We start from the raw sequence: 21,634 nt of genomic DNA, 5'->3' as shown, positions 1-21,634 counted from the left end.
TTTCTTAAACCATGCTCTTTTTTTCTTAATTAGCCAATTTCCCTAGTTAATTGTGGATATGTCTTATTGTCCTTGCAGTTCTATGGATGGTTTATATTTTTTGAGGCTGTGTTACTAAGCATATAGAAATTTAGAATTATTAACTGTTCATAAGGGGTAGAAAGTTAGAAACTTTCATTTTTTTCCTATCCCTTAACTTTCAAATTTTCTTACCTTATATTTTAAATATATCTTTGGAAGACGGCATGTATTTGGGTATAAAACACATTTTTAGTACAGTCTGACAATATTTAGCTTTTTAATAATATATTTATTCCATTACTCTTAATGAGTATATTAATACATTTGAGTTTAAATCTGCTATCTTTTATTAGTCTGACCTTGTATACTTTTATTTTCAATCTTTTTTTCTTCTTTATCTGAGTTGATTAAGGACTATATAGAATTTGATTTCCCATTTTTTGGCAGTTAATATTCTCTTTTAGTGGTTTGCTAAAGAAATGACAACTTACATTCTTAACTCATCAAAAGGCAAATATTAGCTGTTACTTTTACACTCTTCAACTCAAGTTTCTTTAAACGAAATTACTCTACTATATCTGGTATCTATAGATTCTCCTTCTTGCATGTTTGTGTTATATTTAAATCTGTTTTGGTTATTTATCCTCTCATTCATGTTACTTGACTACTTGTACTCTTGACTACTTGATCTTAATCTGTGGAACTCCTGAGAGGCTACATTTGGGGTGTTCTTTTTCAGGAACTGCTTGTGTTTGCCTCTACTGGATGCCAGGGGATAATTTTCAGCTTGTTTCAAGGCTCTCAGTTCAGGGTGAGAATCATTGGTTTCAACATACCACATTGCTGCTGCTCACACTTCAGTACAGTGGTTTTAGTGCCTGGTTGGCCTCTGTGCTAAGTCGCTTTAGTTGTGTCCGACTCTTGGTGACCCTATGAGCTGTAGCCCACTAGGGTCCTCTGTCCAAGGGATTCTCAACCAAGAATACTAGAGTGGGTTGTCATGCCTTCTTCGAGGGGATCTTCTTGACCCAGGGATCAAACTTGCAGCTCTTTACATCTACTGCATGGGCAGATGGGTTCTTTACCACTAACGCCACCTGGAAAACACTGATTGGCATCCAGCTCAAGGCAATTTCATCCTTCCTTGCCATTCAAATCTGCAGCTCCCAGCCAGCTGCACTAAACATTTTATTGGGAAAGGAGATTCTTTGGAAAACATTACATTGTCTTGCTAATCCAATAAAGACTTTAAAGTGTACTTTATCCAATATCTATTTATTTGACTGCAGAAGGGAGCTTAAGACCTCTTAGTCCCCCATTTGGAAGGAATTAGTGGTACTGACTTGTTGTTATTTGTCTAATTTCAGTGGGGCAATGATATCAGATTATTACTGAACCAGTTTTTTTGCAACCTGTCACTGAAACAGAAGGATAATAATGTTTCATATTGTGAGGGATTTGCATCATATTACACAATCATCTTTTCACTATATAAATTGATGGAGGAGACAAGTGATGTATATAGTCTTCAACTATACATAAACTTTAGTTTGCTGAAGTGTAAAATATATATTATATATTTGTAACTTTAGACTTGATAGAATTAATTATTACAGTTATTTCATTCATTATTTTATAAAGGAATTACTTATTGGCTTTTTGTATTGTCATATTTTGACTTTATTTTCTCGATTAGGTCAGTTAGTCATAAATGAATTATTAGATGCCATGTTCAGGTAGTCTGAAGATTTTCCTTTATTTTGTCTGACACTGTTGCCACAGACCATTGTGGGGTAATTATATGACAATAAATCTATAAATAGATAGTTGTCTTTAGGCATACATTAAGGTGTACACCAAATACAGTATGTATGTATGTGTATGTATATATAGCATGTCAATTTCATATCTAGCAAAAGTTTTAATCTGGCTTAGGCCTTTAAATTTTCTTTCAATCAATAGCATATAAAAATAATTTTCCAATTACATTCAGTTTTTTTCCAAATTAAAAATTTTGTTTATTTTAGTAAAAGTTGTATTGCTATACATCAATGATTATTAACAAGGGGCAATTTTTTCCTTTAATTTCTTTTTTTCCTTTTATAAAAATTTTATTTTACTTTATTTTACTTTACAATACTGTATTGGTTTTGCCATACATCAACATGAATTTGTCACGGGTGTACATGAGTTCCCAATCCTGGACCCCCCTCCCACCTCCTCCCTCTCTGGGTCATCCCAGTGCACCAGCCAACAAGGGGCAATTTTGTAGTGACATTTTTGGCGCTGTCTGGAGATGTTTTAGTTGCCATACTGGGTCAGAGAAGGTACAACAGGCATCAACTGGGTAGAGACCAGGAATGCTGTTAAACATTCATCAATGAACAGGACAGGTCCTGAAACAAAGAATGATTTTGTTCCTAACATCTCTTTAGGCTGATATCAAGAAACCATGCTCTAAATAAGCTTATATTTATGATTTAGTTGATATAGGAATCTTGATTGATCACTGTGATTGAAAACCCAATATTTTTGCTCCACAGTTTTTGCATGAAGCCTAACGAAGAGCTGTACATATGGATGGGAAAGTTATAAACTTATAGTCAAGCTGATAATTTAAGTATTTTAAATTATGCAGCATGATGACATCACAGTGAAAAGCCCACATTTGAGAGGTGCTAGGTAGATATGTCACCCCTGTGTCTGGTTCCCTATTGGTGTTTCCTGTCCAGGATCTGTCATGGACAGCAGAGAATCCCATCTTTGGTTGAGACAAAGCAGATAGACTGAGCAGAATGGCTCCTGCACTTATATCTCTCATCCAATTCTTTTTCCTACCTTTTCCTGTAAACAATTTTCAGAATCTGTCTAGTACTATGAAAATAGTCACATGCTTCACTTAAATAGACTTTTCTATAAGTTATAAAAACCGTGAATTTTCTTTTTCATTTTCTAAAACTCTGAGGTTTAAACTTTAAAAAGAAATTTGAAATGCAACTTACTAGAAAGACATTCTATATGGGGAGATATTTCATTATATACAGGTGAACAGTACTCCCAGAGAGCAATCTTTTTTAAAACCTTTTTATATTTTTTTTAATGATTGTGTTGTTTTTAGGAATTAATATCTGTTGAGCTGAATATATCAATACATTTATCTGACCTACATTGTTTTTTTTTTAATTTTTTTACATCTCTTTTTAAAAATTGGAGGATAATAGCTTTACATTATTGTGTTGGATTCTGCCATCAGCAATTCAAATCAACCATTATATATATCTCCCCTCACGCTTTAGCTTCCTTCCCAACATGCCCCCATCCAACTTATCTAGTCTGTCACAGAGAGCCTGGCTGAGCTCTGTGTTACATAGCAACTTCCCAGTAGCTATCTATTTTTACACATGGTAGTGTATGTATATCAATGCTAATTTCTCAATTCTTTCCACCCTCTCTTTCTCCTGCTGTGTCTGCAAGTCTGTTCTCCATGTCTGTCTCTATTCCTGCCCTAAAATAGATTCATCACTACCATTTTTCTAGATTCCATATATATTTAATATACAATATTTGTGTTTCTCTTTCTGACTTACTTTATTCTCTATAACTGGTTCTACATTCATCCACCTCAGTTCAACTGATTAGCATTCCTTCCTTTTCATGGTTAGGTAATATTCCATTCTATTCCAACACAACTTCTTTATCCACTTATTTGTCAATAGACATCTAGGTTGCTCACATGTCCTGGATACTGTAAATAGTGCTGCAACGAACACTGGGGTACATATGTCTTTTTGAATTCTGATTTTCTCAGGGTATATGCCCATTAGTGTAATTGCTGCATTATATGTGATTCCTTGGTGGCTCATACCCTCCTGGCTCAGATGGTAAAGAGTCTGCCTACAATGTGGGAGACCCGAGTTAAATCTCTGGATTGAGAGGATCCCTTGGAGAAGAAAATGACAACCCATTCCAATGTTCTTGCATGGAAAATCCCATGAATAGAGGAGGCTGGTGGGTTACAGTCCATAATGTTGCAAAGAGTTGGACACGACTGAGTGACTTCACTTTCATGGTAGTTTCCCCCCCCCCGCCCCCCGGCCTGGTTCTTTAAATAATATCTATTCTTTTCTCCATTGTGGCAACATCACTTCCCACCAACAGTGCATCAAGTTCCCTTTTCTCCACAACCCCTCCAGTATTTGTTTGTAGATTTTTTAATGATGATCATTCTGACTGGTATAAGGTGATACCTCATTGTAGTTTTGATTTGCATATCTCTAATAATGAACAAAACATCTTTTCAGGTATTTGTTGGCCATCTGTATGTCTTCATTGGAGAAAAGTTTTGCCCCCCCCCCCTTTTTTTTTTTTTAGGTTTTGTGTGTTCTGCCCATTTTTCATTGAGTTGTTTGTTTATCTGCATAAGCCACTTGTGTATTTTGGAGATTAATACTTTGTGAGTTGTTTTATTTGAAAATATTTTCTCAAACTCTCAGTGTTGTCTTTTCAGTTTTTTATATATTTTTTGCTGTGAAAAATCTTTGGGCCTAATTTGTTTAGTTTTGCTTTTATTTCCGTTACTCTAGGAGGTAGGTCAAATAGGATAATGCTGCAATTAATGTCAAAGAGTGTTCCGCCTATGTTTTCCAATAAGAGTTTTAGTTTTATAGTTTCTGGCCTTACATTTAATTCTTTAATACATTTTGAGTTTCTTTTTTTAATATGGTGTTAGGAAGTATTCTAATTTCATTCTTTTACCAGTAGCTATTCAGTTTTTTTTTTAATTTTTATTTTTACTATATTTTACTTTACATTACTGTATTGGTTTTGCCATACATTGACATGAATGCGCCATGGGTGTATGAGTTCCCAATCCTGTACCCCGCCCCCCCACCCTATATCATCTCTCTGGATCATCCCTGTGCACCAGCCCCAAGCATCCTGTATCCTGTATCGAACATAGACTGGCAATTCGTTTCTTACATGATAGTATACATGTTTCAGTGCCATTCTCCCTAATCATCCCACCCTCTCCCTCTCCCTCAGAGTCCAAAAGTCCGTTTTATACATCTGTGTCTCTTTTTCTGTCTCGCATACAGGGTGATCCTTACCATTTTTCTAAATTCCATATATATGTGTTAGTACACTGTATTGCTGTTTTTCTTTCTGGCTTACTTCACTCTGTATAATCGGCTCCAGTTTCATCCATCTCATTAGAACTGATTCAAATGTATCCTTTTTAATGGTTGAGTAATACTCCATTGTGTATATGTACCACAGCTTTCTTATCCATTCATCTGCTGATGGACATCTAATTTGTTTCCATGTCCTGGCTATTATAAACAGTGCTGCAATGAACATTGGGGTACATGTGTCTCATTCAATTCTGGTTTCCTCGGTGTGTATGCCCAGCAATGGGACTGCTGGGTCATTACCAGTACCATTTATTGAAGAGGATGTCTTTACTCCATCGTATATAGTTGCTTGTAGTAGTCTCTTATGATCCTTTTCATTTCTGAATTATCTGTTATAACCTCTCCCTTTTTACTTCTAATTTTATTGATTTGTGTTGTCCTTTTTTTCTTGATGATTCTGACTAATGGTTTGTCAATTTTATCTTCTCAAAGAACTAGGCTTTAGCTTTATTGATCTTTGTTATTTTTTCTTCATTTGTTTTTCATTTATTTCACATGCATTTCATATATTTCATTTATTTTTGCTCTGATCTTTGATTTCTTTCCTTCCACTAATTTTGGATTTTGTTGTTGTTCTTTTTCTAGTTGCTTTAAGTGTAAGGTTGTTTATTTGATTTTTTTCTTGTTCCTTGAGTTAGGTTTGTATCAGTGTGAACTTCCCTCTTAGCACTGCTTTTGCTTCATCCCATAAGTTATAGATTGTCATGTTTTCCTTGTCATTTGTCTATAGATTATTGCTTTACTTTCCTGTTTGATTTTTTCAGTGACCTCTTGGTTAGTTAGGAGTGTATTGAGTAGCCTTCATGTGTTTGTGTTCCTGTTAATTGATATTTAATCTCATAGTGTTGTGGTCATAAAAATGCTTGATATTTCATATATTTCTGCTCTGATCTTTGATTTCTTTCCTTCCACTAACTTTTAGTTTTGTTGTTGTTGTTGCTCTTCTTCTTTTTTTAGTTGCTTTAGGTGTAAGGTTATTTATTTGATCTTTTCTTGTTCCTTGAGTTAGGTTTGTATTACTATGAACTTACCTCTTAGCACTGCTTTTGTTTTATCCCATAAGTTATAGATTGTCACGTTTTCCTTGTCATTTGTTTCTAGTTATTGTTTTATTTTCTGTTTGATTTCTTCAGTGACCTCTTGGTTAGTTAGGAGTGTATTGAGTAGCCTTCATGTGTTTGTCTTCCTGTTAATTGATACTTAATGTTACAGTGTTGTGGTCAGAAAAAAATGGTGATATGACTTCAATTTTCTTAAATTTATGAAGAGTTGATTTGTGACCCAAGATGTGATCTATCCTGGAGAATCTTCCATGTGCACTTGAGAAAAAAGTGTATTCTTCTTTTAATGGAATGTCCTGAAAATATCAATAGGTTGATCTGGTCTAATGGGTCATTTAAGGCTTGCATTTCCTTATTAATTTTTCCTCTGGATGATCTGACCATTAATGTGAGTGGAGTGTTGAATTCCGCTACTATTACTGTGGTACTGTTGATTTCCCTTTTCATAACTGTTAGCATTTGCCTTATGTATTGAGATGCTTCTATGTTGGGTGCACATATATTTATAATTGCTATATCTTCTTCTTGGATTGAATCCTTGATCATTATGTAGCATTCTTTGTTTCTTGTAATAATCTTTATTTTAATGTTTATTTTATCTGATATGAGTTATAGTACTCCAACTGTCTTTTGACTCCCATTTGTGTGGGATATCTTTTTCCAGGCTCACTTTCAGTCTGTATGTGTCCCTAGACTGAAGCTAATTTCTTGTAGACAGCATATAGCTACATCTTGCTTTTTGCATCCATTCAGCCAGTCTATATCTTTTTGTTGGAGCATTTAATCCATTAACATTTAAGGTAACTATTAATATGTCCAATCTTATTACCATTTATTTTATTGTTTTGGGTTTGCTTTTGTAGGTCTTTTTCTTCTCTTGTGTTCTCTGCCTAAAGAAGTTCCTTTAGCAATTGTTGTAAAGCTGGTTTTGTGGTGCTGAATTTTCTTAACTTTTGCTAATATGTACAGCTTTTGATTTCTCCATTGAATCTGAACAAGATCCTTGCTTTGTAGTGTAATCTAAGTTGTAGTTTTTTTTTTTTTTCGTTCATCACTTTAAGTATATCCTGTCACTTCCTTCTGGCCTACAAATTTTCACTGAAAGATCAGGTGTTAACCTTATGGGAATTCCTTTGTATGTTGTTGCTTTTCCCTTGCTGCTTTTGATATTTTTTTGTGTTTGTGCTTAATTTTTGTTTGTGCTATATGTGCCTTGGTGTGTTTCTCTTTGAGCTTGCCTGTATGGGACTCTTTTTGGATTACTGGACTTGGGTGGCTATTTCCTTTCCCATGTTAGAGAAGTTCTTGACTATCGTCTCCTCAAGTATTTTCTTATGCCCTTTATTTTTCTCTTCTTTCTCTGGGACTCCTGTAATTCAAATATTGGTGCACTTAAAGTTGTTCAGTGCTTTCTGAGACTGTTGTCATTTCTTCTCATCCTTTCTTTTTCATTTTTATTCTACTCTGCTTCAGTTATTTCTACCATTCTATCTTCCAGCTCACTTATCTATTCTTCTGCTTCAGTTATTCTGCTATTAGTTTTCTCTAGCATATTTTTTATTTCACTTATTGTGTTGTTCATTGCTGATTGTTCATTATTTCTAGGTCCTTGTTAAACATTTCCTGGATCTTTTCAATCCATGCATTAATTCCATGTATCTGTGCCTCCATTCTGAGATTTTGGACCATTTTTACTATTATTACTCTGAATTGTTTTTCAGGTAGACTGCCTATTTCCTCTTCATTTGTTCGGTCTTGCGGATTTCTAATTTGCTCCTTCATCTGCTGCAAGTTCTCTATCTTCTCATTTTGTTTAACTTACTCTGTTTGGAGTCTCCTTTCCACAGGATGTAGGATTGTAGTTTCTCTTGCTTGTGGAGTCTTCCCTCAGTGGGTGGGGTTGGGTCAGCACCTTGAATAGATTCCTGGTGGGTGAAACTGGTGCCTATGTTCTGATTGGTGAAACTGGATCCGGTCCCTCTGATGGGCAGTGGTGCATCCAGTGGTTTTCTTTTTTCTTTTTTTTTCTTCTGTAGGGGAAGGGGTGTCTGTGAGCCTAGTATAGCTTCAGGCTATACTTTTTGCTAATGGGTGGGATTGTGTTCCTTTTTTCTAGTTTGGCATGAGGTGTCCAGCACTGGAACTTTCTGGCTGTTGGGTGTAGCCAGGTCTTATTGTTGGGATGAGGCCTTTGGAAGAACTTTCTCTAGTTAATATTCCATGGGGTCAGGAGTTCTCTTGTGGTCCAACATCCTGGATTCGGGTCTCTCACCTCAAAAGTTCAGGTCCAATCCATTGCTGGAGCACCAAGGCTCCACGAACTACTTGGCACAGAAGATAAAGAAAAAGAAAAAAAAATCAATCAAACAAGAAAATAACAGGTAGACAGAACCACAAGAAATAGAGTAAAACAAAACTAAACAAAACACACAAAGAAATGCACACTCAAACTCACAAAAAGAAGAGCAAAGAAAATAAAGGAAACAAAAAAGAAGAGAGCTATTGAACCAATAAAGAAACCCATAAATGTAAAACACTGGAAGATAAATTAGCAAAAACACAGCACCAAGATGAAATCAAATGTGGAAAGTAAACTTAAAAAAAGGCAAATAAAGCATAAAACATATATACCAATAAAGCAAAAGAAAAAAAAAACCAGAAGAAAACAAAAGAAAAATACAACAAGGAAGTAAAGTAAAAATAGTGGAAGTGAAGTTGCTCAGTCATGTCCGACTCTTTGTGACCCCGTGGACTGTAGCCCACCAGGCTCCTCCGTCCATGGGATTCTCCAGGCAAGAATATTGGAGTGAGTTGCCATTTCCTTCTCCAGGGGATCTTCCTCCCGCATTGCAGACAGAGGCTTTAACCTCTGAGCCACCAGGGAAGCCCAAAGTAAAAATAGAGAAATATAAAATACAGTTAGAAATAAGATTAAAAACAAAGTAAAACAAAGGAAAAAATAAAAACAAAAAAAGATGTACTAAATGAAAAAGTACAGTAGAAATAGGGGAAAAATAATTTATTTAAAAATAATGTGCAAGAAAAGAAAAAATAAATAAAAAGTAAAAATTAAAAAATATTAATTAAAAAATCAACAATAAAAAACAAAAATGAAAAACATTACATATATACATAGAGAGAGAAATAGTGGTAGTAAGAAGACAGTTTTCCTGTGGCCTCAGCTGTCAGTTTCCTTGTCCCCACAATGAGCTCCAGCCAATCTACCTTCTCAGAATGTCCTCCAATGTTTCTAGGAACGTCTCTAGACCTGCTGTGGGCACTGTGGGGCCCGCTCAGATTCTGATTTGGCCTTATTCTACCTTGTACTTGCTTCCAAAGTCCACAGTTGCCCCTGAATTCCACAGCTTCAAATATGGGAACACTCATTGTCTATTGAGATATTCCACAAGTGCAGAGTTTACCAAGACAATTGCAAGGATTTACTCCACTACTCTTGTCAGTGCACGAGCAAATTCCCTTCATTTTGTTTGGTCACAGAGCTCCTGGTGCTCAGCTTTGCTTTTGTCCCAGTTTTGTTTGTCCTACTGTTTGTAGGCTGCCCTCCATTGTCTGTTCCCTGTCCAGACAAAAGGGGGCAAAAGCAGCGGCTGAGGCCGATTAGGGCTCACTTGCTCACTCAGGCCAGGGAGAGGGAGGGAAACTGCAGACACAACTGGGAAGTGTTGGTAGTGCCTGTGGCGGCAGAGGTCTGTAGGAAGTTGCTACAGCCTGAGGCAAACTGCATTCTCCCAGAGGAGTTGGCTCCAGGTCATGGGTCCCTTGGCAGTGCCAAGCTGCACAGGCTCCCTGGAAAGTGTGGGCAGTGACCTGTGCTTGCTCACAGCTCAGTGGCAATGGCAGTGGCTGAAACACTCACCTCTAGGGTCAGAGATAACTGCCTCTGGCACTTGCGGAGGTGTGGTCCTGTCATCTGTGACCTTGTGAAGTTTGAGAATCCCCGAGATAATGATCTCTTGCTTTTGTGGCAGGCCCAGGCTTTTTCCTTGACTCCCTCAGCTGTGTAGTACTAGCCCCCTCAGACTGTCTTCGTGGCAGGCAACCCCAGTTCTCTCCCTGGGATCTGACCTCTGAAACCTGAGCCCCGGCACCAAGCCTCCACCTGCCCTGTGTGCATGCCGACATCTCAAACTAGTGGGAACTGGCCAGTGCTGACCTCTGTGCAGAGTTCTCTCCCTTTTCCTCTGCACATCTGTAGCTGTGCTCATCTCTGAGGCTCCAAATCTCTCCTATGTGCCTGCCCATGAGGGTTTCCAAGTGTGCAGAAACTTTTCCTCCTTCATAGTTCCCTCCCAGAGGCACAGGTCCCATCTGGATTCCTTTGTCTCTTATTTCTTTTGCCCTACCTGTTTTGTGGCGATAAGCTGTCCTTGTTGAAAGTCCGACGTCTTCTGCCAGCTATCAGTTGGTGTTCTGTAAGAGGTGTTCCACATGCAGATGTATTTTTGACGTATTTGTGGGAAGCAAGGTGATATTCACGTCTTACTACTCTGTTATCTTGAAGGTCTTCCCTACGGTGATCTTACAAAGAAATGGCCTTCTTTCGAAATTTAAATTTAACGTGGACATTAATACAAATTAATGTTTGTATTAATGCTAACTGGCAGAAGTTCCTGCCAGTGCTACTCTGCTCTCATCTTGAAGAATCTTCAGTATCCATATGAGAGTAACTTATTTAGACTGTGTGTTTGATCCTTTATAAGCAATGAGCGCCCATGTTCACTTACTTTCATTTTAAAGATATATTTTTAAACCTTTGCATATCTTCTCTTTTTAAACTGATTCTCATCATACATTTATTTCTTCTAGGCATTGGCACATCTACACTTAATAGAATATGTCGGAGAACAGACTGCTTTGCTAATAAAGGTACATTAAATACTGCAATATAATGTGCTCCAGCCGCAATTCCTTTGATTTTTGTCAAAAAAGAGAAAAATATCAGTTAGACTAGATCTCATTCATTATGTAAAAAGTACAACAGGGAACCTGTTTTAGCCTATGTAGGCTAGAGATGAAAAGAGACTTTTTTCAAGGAATATATAATTACAGATGCTCGCAAGTTTTCTATTAGCCTCTAGTTGAAACCTTTCTAGGAAGGAGAACAATTGAGACAGTAGTCTCAGTAAGTGATGCACAGAGGTCTTAACCCAAGGTTTTTGCCAGGAAGTGAGGTCAATGTGGCTAGCGTGTCATCTGGTGTCCTTTCAGGTCATCAGGAACAGGGACACTCTGCTTTCCGCACCCCCCACCCCCCACCCCACACTGACACAAGGGTTAGTTGGTTTGAGCATGGTTTGGAGTTACTACTCTGAATTACTTGTAGACTCTGCCCCAGGCTCCTGGTAGGAGTTGGAAAAGTCCAGATAGTGCTGTTTGTACACCAGAGTCTCCTTTGGTCTCCTGTGTGGAAGAGGAAGGACCAGGAGCCCTGTTGTCCCTTCGGAGTCCCCCATGTCCTACTATCAGATCCTCAGTGTGTGTGTGTGATCTGTGCAGCTATGGTAAACAACCCTACTCTTATCTTCTGCTTTCAGATGGTCCCAGAAGATCAGCGCCTTACAGCTGCCATCATCCTGGTGGTCTGGGTCTCAGGCATCACATCCTCCCTGATTGACAACATCCCATTCACTGCTACTATGGTGAGTCACAGTATCTTCCATGTGATGAGGGCCCAGATTTCACTTGCACATAACCTGGGCTCACCCTTCCTTTCAGAGGAAGCAGAGAGTGAGCCCTGTTCCTATGTTGTGCTCACATGTTTAGGGGACAGATGTGATGAATCCCAAACAGCAGCTGGGAGCTAAGGCCTTATAGCTGCTGTGGGTAGTGAATTCCAGGATGGCTGATTGTTTTAGGGTCAATCTGACTGGGAGTTGCCACCTCTCATGGAAAGACAGTCTTTCTTTTTTGTTTCTTTAAAGAAAATTCATTTCAGTCATTCAGTCGTGTTTGAATCTTTGCAACCCCCTGAACTGCAGCACTCTAGGTGTCCCTGTCCATCACCAACTCTTGGAGCTTGCTCAAACTCCTGTCCATGAAGTCGGTGATGCTATCCAACCATCTCATCCTCTGTCATCTCCTTCTCCTCCTGCCCTTAATCTTTCCCAACATAAGGGTCTTTTCCAATGAGTCAGTTCTTCCCATCAGGTGGCCAAAGTATTGGAGTTTTAGCTTCAGTGTCAGTCCCTCCAATGACTATTCAGGGCTGATTTCCTTTAGGATGGACTGGTTGGATCTCCTGCAGGCCAAGGGACTCTCAACAGTCTTTTCTCCAACACCACAGTTCAAAAGCATCAATTCCTTGGCACTTAGCTTTCTTTATAGTTCAACTCTCACATTCATCCATGACTACTGGAAAAGCCATAATTTGACTAGATGGACCTTCGTTGGTAAATAATATTTCTGCTTTTTAATATACTGTCTAGGTTGGTCACAGAATTTCTTCAAGGAGCAAGTGTCTTAATTTCATGGCTGCAGTCACCATCTGCAGTGATTTTGGAGCACAAGAAAGTAAAAACTCTCACTATTCCATGAAGTGATGGGACAAGATGCCATGATCTTAGTTTTCAGAATGTTGAGTTTTAAGCCAGCTTTTTCACTCTCCTCTTTCACCTTCATCAAGAGTTTGTCTGTACTTTCTGCCATAATGGTGATGTCATCTGTGTATCTGAGGTTATTGAAGCTTCTCCCTGCAATTTTGATTCAAGCTTGTACTTCAGCCAGCCAGGAATTTCACATGATGTACTCTGCATATGAGTAAAATGAGAAGTGTGACAATAAACAGCCTTGACCTACTAATTTCCTGATTTGGAACCAGTCTGTTGTTCCAGGTCCAGTTCTAACTGTTGCTTCTTGATCTGCATACAGGTTTCTCAGGAGGCAGGTAAGGTGATCTGGTATTCCCATCTCTTTAAGAATTTTCAGTTTGTTGTGATCCACATGAAGGCTTTGGTTTAGTCACTCAAGCAGAAGTAGATGTTTGTTCTGGAACTCTCTGGCTTTTTCTATGATCCAACAGATGTTGGCAATTTGGTCTCTGGTTCCTCTGCCTTTTCTAAAACCAGCTTGAACATCTGGAAGTTCACAGTTCATATACTGTTGAAGCCTGGCTTGGAGAATTTTGGGTATTACTTTGCTAGCATGTGAAATCAGTGCAATTGTGTGGTAGTTTGAGCATTCTTTGGCATTGTCTTTCTTTGGGATTAGAATGAACATTGACCTTTTCCAGTCCTGTGACCACTGCTGAATTTTCCAGATTTGCTGGAGTATTGAATGCAGCACTTCCACGACATCATCTTTTAGGATTTGTACTAGTTCAACTGGAATTCCATCACCTCCACTAGTTTTGTTCATAGTGAGGCTTCCTAAGACCCACTTGACTTTGCATTCCAAGATGTCTGGCTCTAGGTGAGTGATCACACCATCGTGGTTATCTGGTCTTTTTGGTCTGGTTCTTCTGTGTATTCTTGCCACCTCGTCTTAATATCTTTTGCTTCTGTTAGGTCCATGCCATTTCTGTCCTGTATTGTGCCCATCTTTGCATGAAATGTTCCCTTGGTATCTCTAATTTTCTTGAAGAGGTCTCTAGTCTTTCCCATTCTATTGTTTTCCTCTATTTCTTTGCATTGATCACTGTGGAAGGCTTTATCTCTCCTTGCTATTCTTTGGAACTATGCCTTTTAATGTGTATATCTTTCTTTTTCTCCTTTGCTTTCTGCTTCTTTTCTTTTCACAGCTATTTGTAAGCCTTCCTCAGACAACCATTTGGCCTTTTTGCATTTCTTTACCTTTGGGATGGTCTTGATCACTGCCTCCTGTATAATGTCATGAACCTCCATCCATAGTTCTTCAGGCACTCTATCAGATCTAATCCCTTGTCTCTATTTACCACTTCCACTGCATAAATGTGAGGGATTTTATTTAGGTCACACTTGAATGGTCTAATGGTTTTCCTTACTTTCTTCAATTTATGTCTGAATTTGGCAATAAAGAGTTCCTATTCTGAGCCACAGTTATCTCCCAGTCTTGTTTTTGCTGACTGAATACAGCTTGTCCATCTTTGGATGCAGAGAACATAATCAGTCTGATTTTGGTATTGGTCACCTGGTGATGTCCACGTGTAAAGTCTTCTCTTGTGTTTTTGGAAAAGGGTATACTTTGTGACCAGTGAATCTTCTTGACAAAACTCTGCTAGCCTTTGTCCTGTTTCACTTTGAAACAGGCAAAATTTGCCTATTACTTCAGGTATCTCTTGACTTCCTACTTTTGCATTCCAGTCCCCTATAATGAAAAGGACATCTTTTTTTGGTGTTTGTTGTAGAATATCTTGTAGGTCTTTATAGAACTGTTCAACTTCAACTTCTTCAGCAATACTGGTTGGGGCATAGACTTGGATTACTGTGATATTGAATGGTTTGCCTTGGAAACAAACAGGGATCATTCTGTTGTTTTGGACATTGCACCCAAATACTGCATTTTGGACTCTTTTGTTGACTATGAGGGCTAGTCCATTTCTTCTAAGGGATTCTTGCCCAGTAGTAGATATAATGGTCATCTGAGTTAAATTTGCCCATTCCAGTCCATTTTAGCTCACTGATTCCTAAAATGTCAATGATCCCTCTTGCCATCTCCTGTTTGACCACTTTCAATTTTCTTTGATTCATGGACCTAACATTCCAGGTTCCTATGCAATATAGTTCTTTACAGTATTGAACTTTACTTCCATCACCAGTCACATCCATAGTTGGGTGTTCTTTTTGCTTTGGCTCCATCTTTTCATTCTTTCTGGAGTTATTTCTTCACTCTTCTCCGGTAGCATATTAGGGACCTACTGACCTGGGGAGTTCTTTCAGTCATATCTTTTTGCCTTTTCATACTGTTAATGGGGTTTTCAAGGCAAGAATACTGAAGTGGTTTGCCATTGCCTTCTCCAGTGGACCAAAATTTGTCAGAACTCTCCACTATGACCCATCCGTCTTGGGTGACCCTTCATGGCATGGCTCATAGTTTCATTGAGTTAGACAAGGCTGTAGTCCATGTAATCAGTTTGATCAGTTTTCTGTGATTGTGATTTTCATTCTGTCTGCCCTCTGAGGGATAAGGATAAGAGGCTTATTGAAGCTTCTTGATGGGAGAGACTGACTGTGGGGGAATCTGGGTCTTGTTCTGATGGGTGGGGACATGCTCAGTAAATCTTTAATCCAATTTTCTGTTGATGGGCAGGATTGTGTTTCCTCCCTGTTGTTTGACCTGAGACCAAACTATTGTGGAGGTAATGGAGATATTGGTGACCTCCTTCAAAAGGTCCCATGCACACTGCTGCCCCTGACCTTGCAGCAGGCCACCACCAACCCATACCTCTGCTGGAGACTCCTGGACACTCACAGGCAAGACTGGGTCACTCTCTTATAGGATCACTGCTCCTTTCTCTCAGATCCTGTTGTGTACAAGGTTTTCCCTCCAAGAGTCTGTTTTCCCAGTCCTGTGTAAGTTTTGGTGGCTCTATCTGAAGGAGATCAGCCCTGGGATTTCTTTGGAAGGAATGATGCTAAAGTTGAAACTCCAGTACTTTGGCCACCTCATGCGAAGAGTTGACTCATTGGAAAAGACTTTGATGCTGGGAGGGATTGGGGGCAGGAGGAGAAGGGGACAGGGGATGAGATGGCTGGATGGCATCACGGACTCGATGGATGTGAGTCTGAGTGAACTCCAGGAGTTGGTGATGGACAGGGAGGCCTGGCGTGCTGTGATTCATGGGGTCGCAAAGAGTCGGACACCACTGAGCGACAGAACTGAACTGAACTCAAGTGAACTGCCTTGCTGGGGCTTCTCCTTTGCCCTTGGATATGGGGTATCTTTTTTTTGGTGGGATCCAGCATTCTCCTGTCAATGGCTGTTCAGCAGTGAGTTGTAATTTTGGAGTTTTTGCAGGAGATGAGTGCACATTCTTCTTCTCTGCCATCTTGTGGAGTATTCTAATCTATACTCAGACCATAACCAGTTATACCAGCTCAAGGAAGAGCAGGTTGGTCCCTCACTCCAACCCTGCCCTGCCTTAGAAAAACTTCCTTCCCCTCACACTCAGCTTGCCCCAACCTGAACATTGGAAGAAAACTGGAAGACATTAAAGACAGTTGGAAAACATTAAAGACAGAGGCTGGTTGAAGGTGTTCATCTTTTTCCTACAAAGGCGGAATCTATTTTAACTGGCCAGGGTGGCTTTTTGGAGAAGGAAATGGCAACCCACTCCAGGATTCTTGCCTGGAGAATCCCATGGAGAGAGGAGCCTGGCAGGCTACAGTCCACGGGATTGCAATGAGTTGGACATGACTAAGCGACTGATGCTTTCACTTTCACTTTCAGGGTGGCTTCTGATGCTATGGCCTGGAGAGGATTTTGAATTCTCTGTGTGATCTTGACACAAGCAGAGATCAAGTGTCCATATTACAGGCCTTTTACAAGGCCGTTGTGCCCTGCTCCTGCTGTGTCTTCTGACATCACTAATATTCAACTTAGGGCAGAATTGTCAATCCCTGGCATGACAGTGTAACGGTGTGAAAAAGAACCTGGGGTTCTGTCACAGCACCTGGGGGTCACAGATGTGCTGGGTATATGTGAACATTTCTTATGTCTGGATCCTAGACAGGAGTATTTTCTCTTGTTCTTGTGACCTTGAGGGCTACGCCTCTCTCACAGGACCTTAGGGTGACTGGGACTCTGCGTTACCACATATTGCTTGAAATCACAGTGTCTGCTGGGTTGATGCTCCAGTTACCAAGCTATTGTTCTCCAATGGTCTGGGCTTGGTAATTCTGAGTTAATCCTGATTGTTTTTTATTTGTCCATGAAGTCCTGAGATAGAGAAGTGATCTCGATGTTGTTGAATGTATTGGTCCTGCTCAGAGAGTGCTATCAATGACTGTGGTCCCACAGAGGGCCAGGGGCAGAAGTACCTCTCAGGAAGGGTAAAGCAGCAGGGTCCTGGGCTTCTGAGGTGCCAGATAAATTTGTGTGTGAATCCTTTTCTTAGTTGAAATAGGGTATATCTGAACCTGCAGCAGCAGCCTGGAAGGTTTCATCAGCAAAACTTCATCTGTACTTCCTCAAAGCCAGGATGCTCAGAGTCAATGCACCCTACCATCTGATGACTTCCAGGTATCAGGATCCAAAACCTCTTTTGGACTGAGAAAAATGGTCCCTGTCATTGAAAGTTTAGATTCCTCTACTTTCTAAAAATATGACACTTTTTGATATTTTTTCTTCTCTAAAGTTACTTGAAATTTAAACTAAAAAAACATACATCAAAGGAATCATAGAGGATAGTATAACAAATATCTGTATGCTTACCACCCAAAATGAGGAAAATTTATTCTCTTTGCTTCAAGTTTTCTTGTTTGTTTTGTTTTTAAGAAATAAAATATTACAGATGAATATAACATTCTCTATTCCTTCTCTCAACCCCAGTATTATTCTGTCCTTTCCTCTCCTGAGGGAACTAAGCTCGTATATCTGAGGCATATTATTATGAAAGGATTAATGGAAAGATCATGGTTTGTGTGAGTCAATGTGGGATGGAAACTAACTTATGATAGAACAAAACAGCAGCTTCATGAACAGCTGGCAGACAGCTTCCTGCATCCCACAGATCTCTTAGCATGCGGTGGCTGCCTCAGAGGAGGGCCACTTGGGTTTCTGCCTTAGTCTGGAAGTATCATCAGATGTGACCTGTCATAGTCCCTGGGTGGGAAGTGATCCCATGGCCCTGCCTAAATGCAGGAGCCTGGGGAGTATGTGGCACAGAGAGCTGGGTGGACGCTGAGGTCTTACACAACTGTCCCTTCCTCCCTCTTTTTCACTTCTCTGTCTTTTTCCCCTTCTTTCTCATTTTGGGAATGGTCAGGGATATGGCCTGTAGGATTTCACACTTAGATATCCCCGAAGTGTTCTTTTGAACCAGCATGTGACTAGTTTGCCCTGTGTGAGAGCAGAGTTCTACACGTCTACATGCACAAGCATGACAATTGTTGTTAGGGCTCCTTTAGATTCACTATCCCTTCTCTAAACAGTAAATTCTGATAGACAGATCACTTACAATTCAGCACAGTTTCTCGGAGTACTATGCCACTGGATTAGGAATTAGAGGTTCCTTAGCTATGTCTCCTCTGAATGGTCATTTTTTTCACATTGTGTAGAGTCTCTCTTCATCTCTGCTCTGACCCTCTGCCTGGTTTATCTTTTTCTTATTATTTTTAATCATTTAAAAAAAATAAAAAAATTTTATTTTTACTTTATTTTGCTTTACAATACTGTATTGGTTTTGCCATACATTGACATGAATCAGCTACATACCTCAACATAATAAAAGCTATATATGACAAACCCACAGCAAACATTATCCTCAATGGTGAAAATTGAAAGCATTTCCCCTAAAGTCAGGAACAAGACAAGGGTGCCCACTTCCACCACTACTATTCAACATAGTTCTGGAAGTTTTGGCCACAGCAATCAGAGCAGAAAAAGAAATAAAAGGAATCCAAATTAGAAAAGAATAAGTAAAACTTTCACTGTTTGCAGATGACATGATCCTCTACATAGAAAACCCTAAAGACTCCACCAGAAAATTAATACAGCTAATCTATGAATATAGTAAAAATAATTTTCAAAATCTCATTTTAGTTGTATTTTTTAAAAATATAAATTTATTTATTTTAATAGGAGGCTAATTACTTTACCAATATTGTATTGGTTTTGCCATACACCAACATGAATCCACCATGGTTGTACACGTGTTCCCCATCCTGAACCCGCCATCCACCTCCCTCCCCATACCATCCCTCTGGGTCATCCCAGTGCACCAGCCCCAAGCATCCTGTATTATGCATCGAGCCTGGTCTGGTGATTCATTTCACATATGATATTATACATGTTTCAATGCCATTCTCCCAAATCATCTAACCCTTGCCTCTCCCACAGAGTCCAAAAGACTGTTCTATACATCTGTGTCTCTTTTGCTGTCTCGCATACAGGGTTATCCTTACCATCTTTCTAAATTCCATGTATATGTGTTAGTATACTGTATTGGTGTTTTTCTTTCTGGCTTACTTCACTCTGTATAATCTGCTCCAGTCTCATCCACCTTATTAGAACTGATTCAAATGTCTTCTTTTTAATGGCTGAGTAATACTCCATTGTGTATATGTACCATGGCTTTCTTATCCATTCATCTGCTGATGGACATCTAGGTTTCTTCCATGCCCTGTGTATTATAAACAGTGCTGCAATGAATATTGGGGTACATGTGTCTATTTCAATTCTGGTTTCCTCGGTGTGTATGCCCAGCAGTGGGATTGCTGGGTCATAAGGCAGTTCTATTTCCAGTTTTTATAGGAATCTCCACACTGCTTTCCATAGTGACTGTATTAGTTTGCATTCCCACAAACAGTGTAAGAGGTTCCCTTTTCTCCACACCCTCTCCAGCAGTTATTGCTTGTAGACTTTTGGATAGCAGCCATTTTGATTGGCGTGAAATGGCACCTCTTTGTGGTTTTGATTTGCATTTCTCTGATAATGAGTGATGTTGAGCATCTTTTCATGTGTTTGTTAGCCATCTGTATGTCTTCTTTGGAGAAATGTCTATTTAGTTCTTTGGCCCATTTTTTGATTGGGTCGCTTGTTTTTCAGAAATTGAGCTGCAGGAGTTGCTTGTATATTTTTGGCACTAATTCTTTGTCAGTTGCTTCATTTGCTATTATTTGCTGTCATTCAGAAGGCTGTCTTTTCACCTTGCTTATAGTTTTCTTTGTTGTGCAGAAGCTTTTAAGTTTAATTAGGTCCAATTTGTTTATTTTTGCTTTTATTTCCAGTATTCTGGGAGGTGGGTCGTAGAGGATCCTGCTGTGATGTATGTCGGAGAGTGTTTTGCCTATGTTCTCCTCTAAGAGATTTATAGTTTCTGGTCTTACGTTTAGGTCTTTAATCCATTCTGAGTGTACTTTTGTATATGGTGTTATAAAGTCTTCTAGTTTCATTCTTTTATAAGTGGTTGACCCGTTTTCCCAGCACCAGTTGTTAAAGAGATTGTCCTTTCTCCATTGTATATTCTTGCCTCCTTTGTCAAAGATAAGGTGTCCATGGGTGCATGGATTTATCTCTGAACTTTTTATTTTGTTCCATTGATCTATATTTCTGTCTTTGTGCCAGTACCATGCTGTCTTTATGAATGTAGCTTTGTAGTAGAGCCTGAAATCAGGCAGGTTGATCCCTCCAGTTCTATTCTTTCTCAAGAGTGCTTTGGCTATTTGAGTTTTTTTTTTTTTTTTGTATTTCCATACAAATTGTGAAATTACTTGTTCTAGCACTGTGAAAAATTCCGTTGGTAGCTTGATAGGGATTGCATTGAATCTATAAATTGCTTTGGGTAGTATACTCATTTGCACTATATTAATTCTTCTGATCCATGAACATGGTCTATTTCTCCATCTATTAGTGTCCTCTTTGATTTCTGTCACCAGTTTTATAGTTTTCTATATATAGGTCTTTAGTTTCTTTAGGTAGATATATTGCTAAGTATTTTATTATTTTTGCTGCAATGGTGAATGAAATTGTTTCCTTAATTTCTCTTTCTATTTTATAATTATCAGTTCATAGGAATGCGAGGGATTTCTGTGTATTGATTTTATATCCTGCAACTTTACTATATTCATTGATTCAGTTCAGTTCAGTCGCTCAGTCATGTCCGACTCTTTGCGACCCTATGAATCGCAGCACGCCAGGCCTCCCTGTCCATCACCAACTCCTGGAGTTCACTCAGACTCACATCCATCGAGTCCGTGATGCCATCCAGCCATCTCATCCTCTGTCATCCCCTTCTCCTCCTGCCCCCAATCCCTCCCAGCATCAAAGTCTTTTCCAATGAGTCAACTCTTCGCATGAGGTGGCCAAAGTACTGGAGTTTCAACTTTAGCATCATTCCTTCCAAAGAAATCCCAGGTCCAATCTCCTTCAGAATGGACTGTTTGGATCCCCTTGCAGTCCAAGGGACTCTCAGGAGTCTTCTCCAACTGCTGCTAAACTGCTAAGTTGCTTCAGTCGTGTTCGACTCTTTGTGACCCCATAGACGGCAGCTCACCAGGCTCCACCGTCCCTGAGATTATCGAGGCAAGAACACTGCATTGGGTTGCCATTTCCTTCTCCAATGCATGAAAGTGAAAGGGAAATCGCTCAGTCGTGTGTGACTCTTTGCGACCCCATGGACTGCAGCCTACCTTCTCCAACACCACGGTTCAAAAGCATCAATTCTTTGGTGCTCAGCCTTCTTCACAGTCCAACACTCACATCCAT

At 39.4% G+C, this 21,634-nt stretch overlaps 1 protein-coding gene across 4 annotated transcripts in view; it reads left to right on the top strand.

Moving 5' to 3' along the window:
• OCA2 (OCA2 melanosomal transmembrane protein) overlaps positions 1–21,634 on the top strand; it is a 343,267-nt gene that overhangs the window by 275,663 nt on the left and 45,970 nt on the right. For all 4 annotated transcript variants that reach the window (XR_011254446.1, XR_011254445.1, XM_069576815.1 and 1 more), the window contains exons 20-21: positions 11,102–11,161; positions 11,830–11,934. Coding sequence is in view for 2 of the 4 variants with exons in the window: in XM_069576815.1 (XP_069432916.1) it covers positions 11,102–11,161; positions 11,830–11,934 (165 nt within the window). In the remaining 2 variants the exon portion in view is untranslated. The remainder of the gene's footprint in view (positions 1–11,101; positions 11,162–11,829; positions 11,935–21,634) is intronic.

Source organism: Ovis canadensis, chromosome 2 (genome assembly GCF_042477335.2).
Source record: "Ovis canadensis isolate MfBH-ARS-UI-01 breed Bighorn chromosome 2, ARS-UI_OviCan_v2, whole genome shotgun sequence".
NCBI lineage: Eukaryota > Metazoa > Chordata > Mammalia > Artiodactyla > Bovidae > Ovis > Ovis canadensis.
The sequence above is the reverse complement of the archived record's forward strand: the minus strand, read 5'-3'. Positions and strand labels throughout refer to the sequence as shown.